Source organism: Cygnus olor, chromosome 13 (genome assembly GCF_009769625.2).
Source record: "Cygnus olor isolate bCygOlo1 chromosome 13, bCygOlo1.pri.v2, whole genome shotgun sequence".
NCBI lineage: Eukaryota > Metazoa > Chordata > Aves > Anseriformes > Anatidae > Cygnus > Cygnus olor.
Genome location: NC_049181.1, coordinates 2,699,904 through 2,714,258, shown reverse-complemented (window position 1 = coordinate 2,714,258; position 14,355 = coordinate 2,699,904). Strand labels below are relative to the sequence as shown.

General features: G+C 35.0%; 1 protein-coding gene across 4 annotated transcripts in view; it reads right to left on the bottom strand.

Moving 5' to 3' along the window:
- The window catches only part of LOC121077343 (connector enhancer of kinase suppressor of ras 2-like), a 180,609-nt gene that overhangs the window by 16,613 nt on the left and 149,641 nt on the right, over positions 1-14,355 (bottom strand). For all 4 annotated transcript variants that reach the window (XM_040572539.1, XM_040572536.1, XM_040572540.1 and 1 more), the window contains exons 16-19: positions 12,527-12,575; positions 10,952-11,127; positions 9,436-9,509; positions 2,684-2,755 (exon numbers count right to left, since the gene is read on the bottom strand). In XM_040572539.1, the coding sequence (XP_040428473.1) occupies positions 2,684-2,755; positions 9,436-9,509; positions 10,952-11,127; positions 12,527-12,575 (371 nt within the window). The remainder of the gene's footprint in view (positions 1-2,683; positions 2,756-9,435; positions 9,510-10,951; positions 11,128-12,526; positions 12,576-14,355) is intronic.

The window sequence follows — 14,355 nt, the reverse complement described above, 5'->3', positions numbered from 1 at the left end:
AAATTATTCAGCCTATAACAGGAGCTTTTTTTTTTCTTTATTTAACATTTGGAGTCTATGATGAGATTGCAAATGAACTGCACACTTCAATCACAAGAAATTTTTAAATAAGGTAGATATTGTAAAACAACTGAATATTAAATTCAGTGCTAATTTCCTTAGAAGTATTAAAGCCGTAAACAGGTAATACATGGTCTGGTAATAGATGAAGCACTTCTGTTAAATAAGGCATTTAACAAGCTTGGAATACCACATGACCATGGCAAGCAAAATATGAGTTCATCAATTTCATTATTAATTCATTTCTAAGAACACAGCTATGCTCATGTCGACCTGAGAAAACAGCATGAGCATTAATTTTGCAAAGCAAAGGCTGTCTACAACATGCTACACAGCAGGCAAAATTGAGCTGCAACAGAATAACACTATCTGCTACACACAAATCAATTACTACCCATCGGTGCCTAGCACTTTCAGAAGCAGTGTATTGAAGTATTAAAGACATTACAATATTCTGGAGTGTTAAAAAAAAACAACCTAGTAAACAATGAATCTTAAGTCAGAAATTAAATAAAAACATCTGTTAAAACAAAAGGTGGTGGTAAATACAGTTGAAAAAAGGGTAAACGTTCTCCACACCATGAATGAAGAAATGCTCTTTCTCAACTTCATATTAAATTGCTTTTACTTTTCAGTGTAACACCGTGGAAAATCCAGTTAAATTTTTTGGTGACAGCAGAAGTATAAGATACAACAGAGAGAGAGCATTTGCCATATTTCCTTAGATTACATGGTTAGCAATTTGGTGGAAAGGTAGCGATTTAGTGATTTGTGAAATTAGTATTTTAGGTGCATTTTTCATTGATGAATCTTGCTTATTCATTTCAGATTTCAGACAGGATATATCTGGGACAAGGAATTCCAGGAAGTATGTGAAGGCTGCAGGGGATGCAGAGGGATTTCACAGAGGTAGCATTGTAATCCATCATTTGGGTTGCTGAGTGAATTACAATTACTCCACAGGAAAAGCACTTCTGATGGAAAAATACTGCAGAAAAGAGTTCAAGGGGAACTTTACCCTTCTTTGTCCTCTCTCATGGGAAACAGGCGCAAAAAGTCAGAAAAAATGCTCTAGTAAATTCCAAACTAATGTGGCAGTATATGAAAACAGATCCTGGCACCTTTTCAAGTGTTACGCTCCACAACGACTGTAAACTGTCATAAAGACAGTTTCCTTGTCTCCCTAGTGTAAGAAAATCAATGGATGTTTTATTGAATGTACATCAAGACTTCCTGGTTTTCCTTGAGTCAGAACACTTTATGGTATAACAGAGAGAGAGGATCAATGGCACTTCAACAAATGATAGCCATCAAAGTAGCTAAAATTAATGTAGAAACCATACATATTTAAAAATAGCTGAAGATCCTTACTTCAGTTTTGTACAAAACAAATCTCAGCTAGATTACATAACTGAACAATAAAACAGTGTTAACATTGGTAAAAAAAATATTTTGCAAATTTTCATCCTAAAAGTGATATAGCTAGCAGTGATACAGTGAGATACTCCTGAGAACTGAACCTCCTCATCATCATCATCAGTGGATGATGAACTGGCTTGAACTGTTTCAATACAGCTAATTTTATACATTAATACAGTTTAAAAATAGCCTCTCAACGTTATTGTTCCAAAGAAAAAAATCCAGCTGTATCCTGAAGGTGATTCAATCTAAGTTTTCAAACAGAAAGAATTAACTAAATCTCAAAGTTTCGGTGGTATATGCAATGAAAGATTTAAGTCTTCAAAGTAGGGCAACATTGTCCCATGTGTCCTTGCTTTTTACCACAGCTTTGAATAAACAAATTCCTGAAGTAACAGGAGGAGGTAGAACATTTGACTCTGCCTTTGATCCTCAAAGGCACCTTCCCACCTTTATCTAACCTCTGTCTTCATCACTGAATCACAGAATAGAAGCACAGAGTAATTTAGGTTGGAAGAGATCTCAGGAGGTCATCTGTTCCCACAGCCTACCCACTGCAGGGCCAACTTTAATTTTGGATCAGGTTGTTCAGGGCCCTGAATGCCCTCCCAGCGCAACCAAGGACATATAACTAAGCACAGCAACACCATCAATAGAACTTTGCTAGCCTTGATAGGAGAGTGATAGAATGGATCACATTTATGTATTTATTTAAAAGTATTCCGTCATGAAAAACAAATGCATCTCATTAGTTCAGTCCCATTTCTGTTTAAAAAATACTTCAAATTGCTTTTCATTGGTTTTAGGTGTTATGTTCCTGTGGATTACCATTACAGCCAACTTAAAACTATCTAATCCCATCATGTGGGTATACTCTCAGTGTGAGCTTTGGTACGCCTGTATTGTTTGTATATACCAGAAACACTTAGCCCATGACATTAATAATGAACATAGATGTGACCAGCACAACTGACTTTCCTAACACGCCTTTGTGGAATTGTGCCATGTGGCATGACAAAAAAATTTCAGCAAACAAGATAAGCCATGCAATGTAATGCTGTATGTACTAAAGTCAGTGGAGAGCTAGAGTGGGCTGCATTGAGATCACTGTCAGCATTACATCATGCTTAGGAGCATATTTCTATGTGAGACTGAATATTAGTTTATATTATTGGAGTATCGTGATAAAGAACATGTAACTTACCTATTCATTTCTTCAAGACAGTCTGTTGCAAAGTAGAAACTCTTTATTTTGGGGTGACATGCTTTGAAGGCACTAGAAAATAAACACAAAGATGAAACAACAATCTTTATTTCAAACAACTTGTCTACAGACACAAAAGGCTGACAGACAGACCTGCTCTAATAATTCTTCAGCATGTTACAGGTCTAATGGGCATTTTGAATGCTCAGTTTGAGTCTCTTGCTGAATAAACTTACCAATGGATTCCTACTGATCTGTTTACTGATGCTGATGTTATACATTAAAAACTTGTTATGTCAATCTGAAAATCTTCATGAATAAATTTAAGTACATATTAGTCGTATCCCAAACATAAACTATTCTAAAGAACTAAGAGTTTGATCCCACCACCTGTTCGCACATATTTATAGGACTGTGGTTTGTGTTCTACTCAAAGAAATATAAAGGATGGCCAACTTGCTCTAACTTTCTCATATCTTTACTGTAACTTCAGATTCATTACTGAAGATATATGTGAATTTATCCAAAATTTTATTTTACATTAATAAAAAAGGAAGAGAAGGAATATAAAGATAAATAACCAGTTGGTAATTGCATTCACCTGGAGACAGCATTAAAAATGCAGCATTTTCAAACTTTCTTTACTGAGTCATATGACTCTAAGACCTCTGAAATGAATGTTTCCCAATTGAGATGTATTATTAAAAATTCCTAATTACAGTCTTCAGGTAATGTATGCTTAACGGAAAGTTCTAGGGAATATTAGTGGTGGGTTTACTTTGTTTGGAAGCTGATAACAACAACAAAGTTCCTTAAAAAGTCTTCATCTAAGCAGTAGCTTCTAACTCCAGCAATTGCTTTGTCAAGTTACTCTAAAATCAACTGTATTCCAGGCACTTTTCATCTTAATCTATTAACCTCTACTGTATTTTTTCTCTGATCAACACGAGTCAATAATAGTTAACAGTTCTTCATCTGCCATCTAGCAACAGAGCTGACATTATTTAGACTAAACCCTTATGTTTATTGTTGCATTATAATTTATGGTCAATTATACGTATTTCACGATATTTTATAGCACAGTCCATTCTCACGGCTAGTTTTGGGTTTAAAAGACAGATTTTTTTTTATTTTTTTCCCATTTGCTGATTTCCAATCTATGCAGAGGTTAATTTACAGAGTGAAGTTCTTTGAAAAGTGCTAGTTAAATTATAAATCACTGAAGTAGTTCCAAAAGCATATTGCAACAGGTTTAAATTAATTTATGCACTCTTTTACTTGTGTAACTAGCACAATATTAGTAGTATGCTTCACTACTGACAGCACTGACCTGTGGTACCGAATAGCAGCATGACGGAAAGTAGCTGTTAGACTGACATTGTTCTCTGCACAGCTAACATACCTTCTCCTTTCTCAAAGGTCAATTCCTTCACCACTCCTCTGGTCAGTGCAATTCAATTCCATACAGCTGATTTCATGAGATAAATTCTGATTTTCACTTTAGGCTGGCTATATACAGAAACCATTACATTGCTGAACGGAGTACATGCATGGGATAATCAAGCTCACATGTTACAGCATGAGCGATTGCAGTTCATAGAATAGCATTAATGAAACGCATTTTTATATTGTGTAATTCCCAAGCTCTCTCTCCTCAGCTGAGCGTTTATTTGAAATCTACTAACAACAGTAATCATATTTCTTATGATTTTTTTGTGTGAATATAATTAAAAGGAGTATCGAAGAAACTACAGACTCAGACCAATAAAGAGTATTATTTTATTAGTTGGCAACTGTTAAAAACCAACAACTATCATATGTAGAATTTAAGTTAAAATACTGACATTTATACAGTAATTACTAGATGTAAGAATTAGATTAGGAATCATTACATGTGGCATTAAGAAAAACATGTAATGCATGTTTTCCACTATTACTAGCTTAAATGCAAATGATTTTTTTTTAATGACTATGATATATTCCAGTTTTCAGAAACAAGAAATGAAGGCTGAAGAAGCTTCACTTGGGCACACCTACTTTCTTATACGTATTGGTAATACAAATGCATACAGTAACAGACTTTACTAACAAAAGTTCTACAGAAGAATGAGATAGCAGAGTTGTGTTTCTCTGTAGCTTCCATGAAATTAGACATATATTAAAAGGGTAAGTTTACCTTTGCACTGAGGATCATCATAAAACATCTTACATCCATAAAAAGAAGATGCAAGAAACATTTAAGTATTGTTTTAGCATCTGGAAATTGATAATTTCAACTGCAGATCTTAATCTTACTAGCTGCGTCTTCTGATTAAAAGCATGTCCTAAGACCTTTATTATAAGAATATGATATTCTATTCAAGTAAAAAGGTCATCAAAACAGACAGACTTCACTAGTTAATACCAGCTGGCGAGAAATAAGCAAGCAGAAAAGGCTGGATGTTCTTGCATGTACTGTAAATACTACTACAGAATTTTGAAACAACAGACAGTTTGTATTTTGGCAAATGAAAATAGTGAATACAGGGGAAATCCCTGAATAGGAAGGAATTTTTTTTTGATGCCCACTAGATGGCATACACTTGCTAATTATATATACTGAATTTTAAGATTTTAATGCAGGAGATTTTGATCTAAGCATCGTATCTTCTTTTACCGGTATATTCTTTTCCCTGATGTCAGTAGTCTTTTCAGTTGGTTGGAAACTCTATGCAACATCTCCAGCTTCTAGTCTTCCATTTGACCAACCATCTCCCAGCCCTGAGATTTAAGAATTGGCTTGAATTGGAGAGGACTATGTAGTGGATCTAGAGATTCTAATCCTCTTGATTAATCCTGTTAGAATATCACATGATGGAGTTTCTGCTTGTAAACAGGATTATTTTCCTAGACAGGAAATTTACGTACATAAAAGCATTAAGATGCCAATAATAGAATTTCAAAGTTCACCTTTTAATAGTCAGAATATGTCCAATAAACAGACCTTAAATTTGCGCTCCGCTATGCTCATATATTGTGATACAATCTGTAATTATATATTTGAATGCTACATTCTCACAGGAACTCTTCCTCAGTTAAGGTGCAGAATGAACTTGCTTGTGATCTAAATCATGATTATACAACACATAAGTCTACTTTCTGTAGGACTCCTGTTTTAGTTGTTACAGAAATTGTGAATATGTCGTAAAATAGAGACAGAACAAGAATTGTTTCAAGGATAAATCAGCTGCATGCTGCAGTTCTTCCTGCTTATGTAAAGGAGTTCTCATGTACTCCAAGACACAGCAGCAGACTTAATAATCAGTCACTATATAAATGTTCCTTAATGTCTTTTTGCTTGATATGCTGAAATTTACTTACATGGTGAATATATGTGCAATAATATACTGTTATTTATGTACTCTGAAGAAAAACGGGTCTTTATGTTTATTAAATGGGTATCCCAGATCTGTGGATACCTTTAAGTATTTTGCAGTTCTGTTTCTGAGCTGTAAAACGCAACAATAAATCCATCTTCACTTTCCAGAAGTGTCACAAAGATTATTAATAGAGAAGCTTTTAGATACAATAGCATTAAGAACTGCAGAGAAATCTCCAGGGAAATAATTTTATATGTGTAAATAAAAATGAATAATGCGGAAGAATGATACACATAATTTTACCTTTGACTTGTTTTGGAGCATTCCAAACTGGATGCTGTTTGGTTTGCTGTCTACAAAGTCTGTCAGGCCCATTTCAGAAGAGCTGCTCCCCAGCCAGTCAGCTCCCAGCAGGGGCTTGGCTCATTCACAAGGGCAGAACTTTGCATTGTCCCTGATGAACTTCAAAAGGCCCTCGGTCAGCCCATACGCCCGGACTGTGTAGATCCTCCTGAATGACAGCCCTGCCCTTGAGTGTGTCCCCAGTTTGCTGTCATCTAAACCGCTAATGTGGGACCAGGAGTGTATTTCAATTTTTAGGAATGCTACTCTGAGAACAACATCCTAAATCTTCATTCAGAAGAAGATTCAAGCGTTCCCTAAAAGCAATGGAAAGTTTTGCAGTGTGAAAGCAAGAAACTGCCGCTAGCAGGGACAAGGTCATCCTACATCCAAATATAGCCTGGAGAGTTAAACCAGTCTGAGATAATGCCATGATTCATTTAATAATCAGGGTACCTTCATTAAATGCATTAATGAGGCAAATCATCAAACCGTACAGAATAATGCATTCAGTGACTATAAATTCTTGTCAAAGCTTTTTTAACACTATTTCAGTCAATGTATCCTATGAACATCAGTAACAGTCCCACTATAAAACAGCGTTTCCCATCTGACAGAACACTGGAAAACACAAGTCTAAAATCTAAAAATAAAAGACGTTATTCTAGTAAGACTTCAAATTCCTTTGTTCAATAAGGTAAGTCTTCTGTTTGGAACATTTCACATTGATGGCTCTGAAAATAAGAAAACTAATGTGATTTTGCTGGACTACTTTTATGCACTAAGATACTAAGTGCTCTTTCAGACAATTTTAATTTATGTAAAAACATACGGACCTACCAATAAGAAAAAAAAAAAGAAAGAATTAGGTGTCTTTCCCCACCCTTATTAACTGTCAAGATAACTGCTTTACTAACTTTTGCACTGGTGTTAAAATGGACTCAATCATATAGAAGTAAGAACCCAATCAGACTAATGTTTTCAGATTTCAAGCCTGCAATGACTTTCAATGCCTACAGAAAACCCACTATTAAATGACAAATATATCCTAAAGTGGAAAGAAGTGAGAACAGATCCTGTAAAATCTGTCTTTCACTAGTCCTCTTTAAAATGAGGCAAGAAGATCCTAGCTGCAATGTTTCTTGTAGTCTAGCAGAGAGAAGAATGAAGTGTGAATTAGAGCTTTTCCAGACTATGTTTGTTCAGAATGGGTCACCACCACCTTATTTGTAAAAGGAATGCAGAAGAATCAGACCATAGAAAGTTGTTGCTAAGCTCACAAGGATCATTAGCCTTTCAGTGGACTCAGGCAATATCAGTCATGCTCAGTCCTGTCCTTGGTAAGACAACGTAGAAGAGGATCGATATGCGCACTTATAGAGGCTGTAAAGTAGAGCTGTAACACAAGCAGGGCCCTCCATTCACATATGCTTGATATACTGAAACGTAAATGAACGTAACACTGGATTTACTTTCTCTGCAGTTTTGGAGGAGCAGGTAAAATAGCAGCAAATGTAAAGCATAGTTTTTATGATGCAGGAAATACGTAAATGATAGTCCATGAAGGAAGAAATCAAAGGGAAATTCTGGTCAGGGAAAAAAGGGAATACTATTAACATCTTCATTATACTTTTACCCCTGGACCTACCTCTTTTTGAAAGTATTCAAAGCCTGAAGCTTTCAGTAGTATGCAAAGTTTTAGTTAATCAGAGTTTTTCTTTGCATATACCCTGCAGAAATTGTCCTGTGAGAAGTGTTCTGAGAAAATGTGTTCTAATGCTTAGAGTAAAGCTCTGGAAGGTATTTCTAGCTGTGCACAATGACCTGCTGTTTGATCTTCGTTAATTCACTGAAATTTGCTAAGTGTTTTATATTCTAACAAAAGGATATTATTTTCTCCTGTATTTTTGTTCAATATCATTATTAATATCTACTTGTTCCACAGAGGAATTTATAGTGCTCAGTTCATGTTTAATTTCTGCAGTGATACTCTCAGTTGAAAGGAGTAATGGAAGTATAAATTGCACTGTCTTCTTCTCAGGCAGACAGTAATAACACCTTCAGACAAGAACAAGCAATTGAAGAGGTTTTATTTTCTAATCAGCAGTCTCTACTGTAATTCACACCTTCAGTATTTTCTTGTACGTATGTTCATAGTTGTGGAACGTATTCCTCAGAGCAAAACCATGTTTAGTCCTTGGAAAAGCATGACAAAAATTCAGGATGCTTAGTCACAAATAGGAAAGCTTTAGTAACAGTATCTTATATGCTGTTCTATATAGCTCCTGATGGCAGCAAGTCTTAAAATCTAGATGAAACCTGCAAATAATTCAGGAGATACTGGTGAATTGCTAGTCTCCAAGCATTAGAATTGTTAAACCTACTGTTTTACAGCTATGACTTCCAATTCCAACACTGCCTGCAAACAATTTCCAGTGAGGGTCTGTTATTAAATATGTGGCAAAGCTTAACATATGCTTTTTACTGGGAGCGTAATGCAGTAGCAGCAATATGTGCACAAGAAACAGACTTAAAAACACAGTGTTGGCTTTGTATTTGGAACCTAAATATTTCAGCAGTTGAGAATAACTCAGTATTGGGTATATAAACTTCCTCCATAAATGAGAAAATGAAAATTATATTCACCATCCCTTGTTGATATTTAAGATATTTCCTATGGTAATTGTTTCTTGCACATTTGATTCTTATCTAGAAGACAACAAGGTACCTGAGAAAGTTTTATTTGTTGGCTAATTTATTTATTTATTTATTTATTTTGCTTTACTTATATAACTGAATTTGGAACTGGTCTATCTGGAAAACTGACCAAAGGGACTGACCAAAGGGTTATCCAATTCTTTGGAAGACAGCTTATGGAATTTACATTAAGTGGCATCGTTTGAAGTAAAGAGAAAAACTAAAACTTAAGCAGTCTTATAATGTGTTATTCACAAATTTCAAGGTTTTCTCTGCAAGTTTTCAGTACGATATGTATAATATACTTCCAAGAATAATCATTTGATTTATAAACATAATTGACATATTACTTACTGTTTTTTTCTGCATTCAATTGCTCTATCGATCCTGAACTCAGGTAAGCTAATGAATCCTTCTGCTTTTTCATCCTATCAAAAGAGAAGAGGAAGTGATGGTGAAGAATAACATACAGTTCAAGAGAGAAATAAACAGTAGCCATTTAGGTCTTATACTAAGAACAACTATCCAATCAATTAAAATACTGAGCATATTTTCTACATAATGGTTTTACTTAAGCATTCAGTTTACTCGATCATAGAATGTCAGAAACTTCTAAGATTTACGTTCCTTAAAGGATTTGCAGTTATCCTAATTCCCTTTGCAGAAGGTTACACAAAACTTTTCAGCACCTAATATAGCATTCAGGTCATTAACAGCTACAGAGGAAAACTGCCAGTTTTTTCATCATATAGTCTACACTTTAAAACAGTCATGTGGATGTCTTCTTTTAAAGCCATGATTGTGCAGACAGACCATAGCTGAGGAGGTTCCTACAGTGAGCTCACCACTGTTTAAATGGAAAAGTAATAACTAGAAAATATTTCTTGTCACTTTTTACTTCTTTTGAATTAAATTGCCAGAAAAAGCAAGGAGATACAGTAACACCAGTCAGATTTTGGAAAAGTATTAGTAATAGTGTACTATGAATTATAGCTTGGCCATAAATGGACTGAAAATCAGTGGGACACATAAATACCACCTTGCATGTAACAGTATCAAACAAGATTTACAACACTAACCCTGAAGGCCTTTGTCATTCACAGCCTGCAACAATCCTGTTTTGAGCTGCAGAGAAAATACTAAAACCGAGGATAACAATGCTATTCTAATTGTCCTCTTGAAGAAAATTGAAAGTATAGACTAAACACCAGAAAATCAAATCAGGCTGTACACAGACAGCTTAGAATAGGCAGTGAGGCTCGATGCAAACAGGAGAATACCCTTGTAATGATCTTTGCCCTGCCCTCCCTCAATTATTTCATTCCCACAGATATCCAGATTGCACAAGTGTAGGTCCACTGGTTTTCAGTAACATGTCACCAAGCAGAGTGTGTTACACATGAGAAGTTGCAAACTCCAGAATAATTCAGCAAAAAGCAAGAGGAACATCTACATAATAACAACTTTCAGAGAAAGATTGGCTAATTCCAATTTTCATACCTGCTTTAATGGTTAACTGACATGAATGGCAAAACTTTACACATCCCCCCATACAACTGAAACTAAGGACAGCTGAATGCGAACACTATTATTGCAAACAAATACTGTCTGTGGAAAAATATTAACTGTTGACATATTCATTACTTTAAGAGTACCATGAACTTCTGTTATTTTATTAGGCTTAGACTTCAACTTTGGAGACTTTAAAAATATTTCCAAGTGAGGCACTTCCAGCTTGAGTGACTGAGACCTGGTAATTAAAGTAACAGTTCTCTAATATTTTATCAAATATTAAAAATAGACTTTATTCAAAAGAATGCTAAAGCTTAAGGTTTAATTTTGTCTTTCTCCAAACACAGAATATACTTACATTCTGGTTTGTGTACCAGTACAAGGAAGAGTCCTTCAGAATAAACCAGTACTTCTTCCATTTCTGTGTGAAATAACCTTTGGCATCTTTTTTCTTCCACAGCCAGCCTTCACAATCTCCATGCCCCAAGTCTTTGCAGGAAATCCGTCTTCTGCTCCCACTCGTTAGAGAGCTCCCTGAGAACGTGACGATAGTGTAAGACATCTCTCTGAATGCTATTCTTCTCAATACGAGCACGTTACTAATTTTTAATGATAAATCAATTTAAAATCCTTCAAGCCAAATCCTCTCCAATTTCAGAGAGGAGATTGAATGAACAGTTTCTAAATTCCACAATGTTCTGCAGTTTTGCTTTCTGGATGAATAAGAAACAGAATGGCCTTTTTTATGCAGAGGCTTATTGAGTCTCTAGAGGGATCATTCCTTTTAGGGCTGCATTTTTATCTGATTAAGATTTGTATCATCATTCCAAAGTAAAAACATATTTCATTTAGCCTTCAATTTGAAACTCAGAGAATGACATAGACATAATCTGTATATTGATGTAAACACTACTTCTTCCATCTATCTTCTGTTGCTACTTTTATCACTAGTAGGCCTGTCAAATTCTGGAAGTTTTAAAAGTCAATTTTTATAGTCAATAAAGAAGAAAAATAATCCATTTCCATTAAAATGCACATGTGTACATTTCTCCTATACTGAATTTAGTTGAAGAATAACATTTTAAACTCTTTGAATCCTGTTCAAAGGCACAGCACCAGGAAAAGATAGTGTCTTTTTGTTGCTGTTGTAGTTTTTCTTTTCTTTTTTCAGTTATTTCAATAGACCCCAATCACAAGGCTTAACACTTCAGTGTCCTCTGTGAACATTAATAAAAACAGCGCTCTTAATTATGGTATCATTTTTCCTGAAAAAGAGCCTGTAGGAAATGCCATTAAAATATCAGACATTTTTCTATGAAAAATCAAGTTTATATTGCTACAATAATTATATTTGTTCTACAGGTTTGAAACAGTGAAGTAGTTTAGATGACCTCAAAACATAGTGCTTTGTTCTGCAACATTCCTCAACCAACCTCTTAACATTTTGCTCTTTTTAGAATAACATACTGTGCTGTGTCCTGGTCAGGTTTAGAAATAAAAACATATAGTAAAAGTAAAGGAAATTTTCCTAGGAGACTGAAAGAATAATAGAATAATAATAACAACAACAAAAAAAAGATCGCTGGCCATATACATTCATATGAATTTATTATGCTCTAACCACTTTTCTTAGGTTCATTGTTTTAACAGTCTCAAACAGGCCACAAAAGGAAAAAGAAACAAAGCAGAAGGAAACGGCAAAATACGTAGGCACTACCTTTCTGCTACCTAAGTCAGAGGAAAGTTTACCACTGAGTCTAGCAGTATAATATCCGTGCTACTTTAAAACATTTATTTGGTAATCTACTCTGGTATTTACTATCAAATTTAGAAATAGATGAATTAAGTTGAACTTTGTCATTTGATCCTGACCACCACTATCACTAAAGAACTCTCATTCTCTGCTTTCAAAATGTTAACTCAAACAAGTTACCTTTTGACCATTTTCTGGATTTTACCCTGAGGGAAGCGTAATGGAATGACTGTAAGAAACAAACAAACAAAAAGGAACTATGAAAAAACAATGCAGGTAGTAGTAGAAACAAGAAACAGTTAGTTTTCACCATCATCTCCATGGTTATCCCAGGGTTAGTTATCGTAGGATCTTACTTTTGTTGTTTTTCTCTTTTTACTATTATAAACATCATAAAGAAAACAACACAGTGCTAAACATACAAATTAAAATCTCATTTTTTTTCATTTATTAATTACACTTCTTGCAATCAAATCATTAAGAATGGGCATGCAGTAATTTGAGAACTGATGATATAAACTCATGAATCGCCATGCCCCAAAAGCAAATGCATACCACAGAAGTCCTTATTAGCAACTGTGAAACCATGTATTATGTAAGAGTATAAATACCATATTACTCAAATAAAAATTAACATTAAGATTTTTTTTACATTAGTATTTAGGATAATGGAGGATTCCAACTTAAGCACTTTAAGCACTATTAAAAGCCAACATCTGAAAAGAGGACCCAAGCTACCTGAGAGGCTGAGGCAAAGTTTAGTTTAAAATAAAGGTGGAGGAGGAAGGAGTGGTTTTGCACATGCTCAGGCCTATTTTTAACCTGTGTGTAACAATTGCCAGTTTACAGTATCGAACACCACAGACATTTTCTATTGTCTTGCAGAGATCAGTAATTTATTCCGGAGAGAGCTGGCTCAGGGAACGCCAGCTTGCACATCCATAGACAAACTGTCTCAACTCCATCCTGTGTTCTGTTTATCTCAGGTTGTTCTCCCAGTCAGTCGCAGTATGAACGCTTCACACAAAAAATACTGTAATTCTGACAGGTGACAAGCTCTGTAAGTGTACATGCATTGTATCGCTAAGACAGTACATATTCTCCATTGACTTGATAGCTGCGAATTTATCTGCTTGTTTTGAGCATCAGAGAAGGCAAAGATTAATGTTTGTTCCTCTGCTACAGGAAACATAGTAAAAAAAAACGTCAGAAGATGAAAGAACAAAACTAAAGCTATGAGAAAGTGTTAAAAGTTGCACAGCACCACTGATGTTTTACTGATGTACTATAAGCTGCAGCAGTAGAACTAGCCATAGCGTGCCAAGAGGAGTTCTGTGGTGACCGTGGCTGAAAGAACCTGGTCAGTGCTCCTCTTTCTGCATAGCAATGCGTTAGGACAGAGCAGGTGTCTGTTTGTGAATAAGAAATCACCACATTTTTCCACAATTTAGGCTAAAAAATACAGTGATGAAATAGAACTCTGTACATTTAATCACATCTGAAAATTGTAATTTAATTAAAGAGCTGCAAGAAAATGAACAGCTGGAGGATATACGCATTAGGACGCTCACCAGAAACCGGTATGGATCATTCAGAATAGCAGTTTTAAAAGGAACGAAAATGCAAGTACAACAAATCAACGAGAGCTGAAAAATCAGCTCTTCCAAAAACATAAGTTAAATAATTCTACTATGCTTTGTTTATGCATACACAAAATGCATTCAAAGCAAGAAAACTAGAGAAAGTGAAAGGTTTGCTATATCTTGGGAACAAAAGCTTAATTAGCACTGCTAACTTAGAGAATTCAAGCCTCGTATTCTGAGAGATAAAGCAACTACCATATAATTAACGTTGTGGTAAAAACTGTAGGAAAACAGTCAGAACTTGCAACTTAAAACAAGTCAGAGTTGCTATGGGAAACAGATTGATGATAGGAGAACATACTGTGGTTGTCAGCATTTAAGTTCTCATCTTAAAACCACAACACAAAGCAGAGTATTAAACAAAAT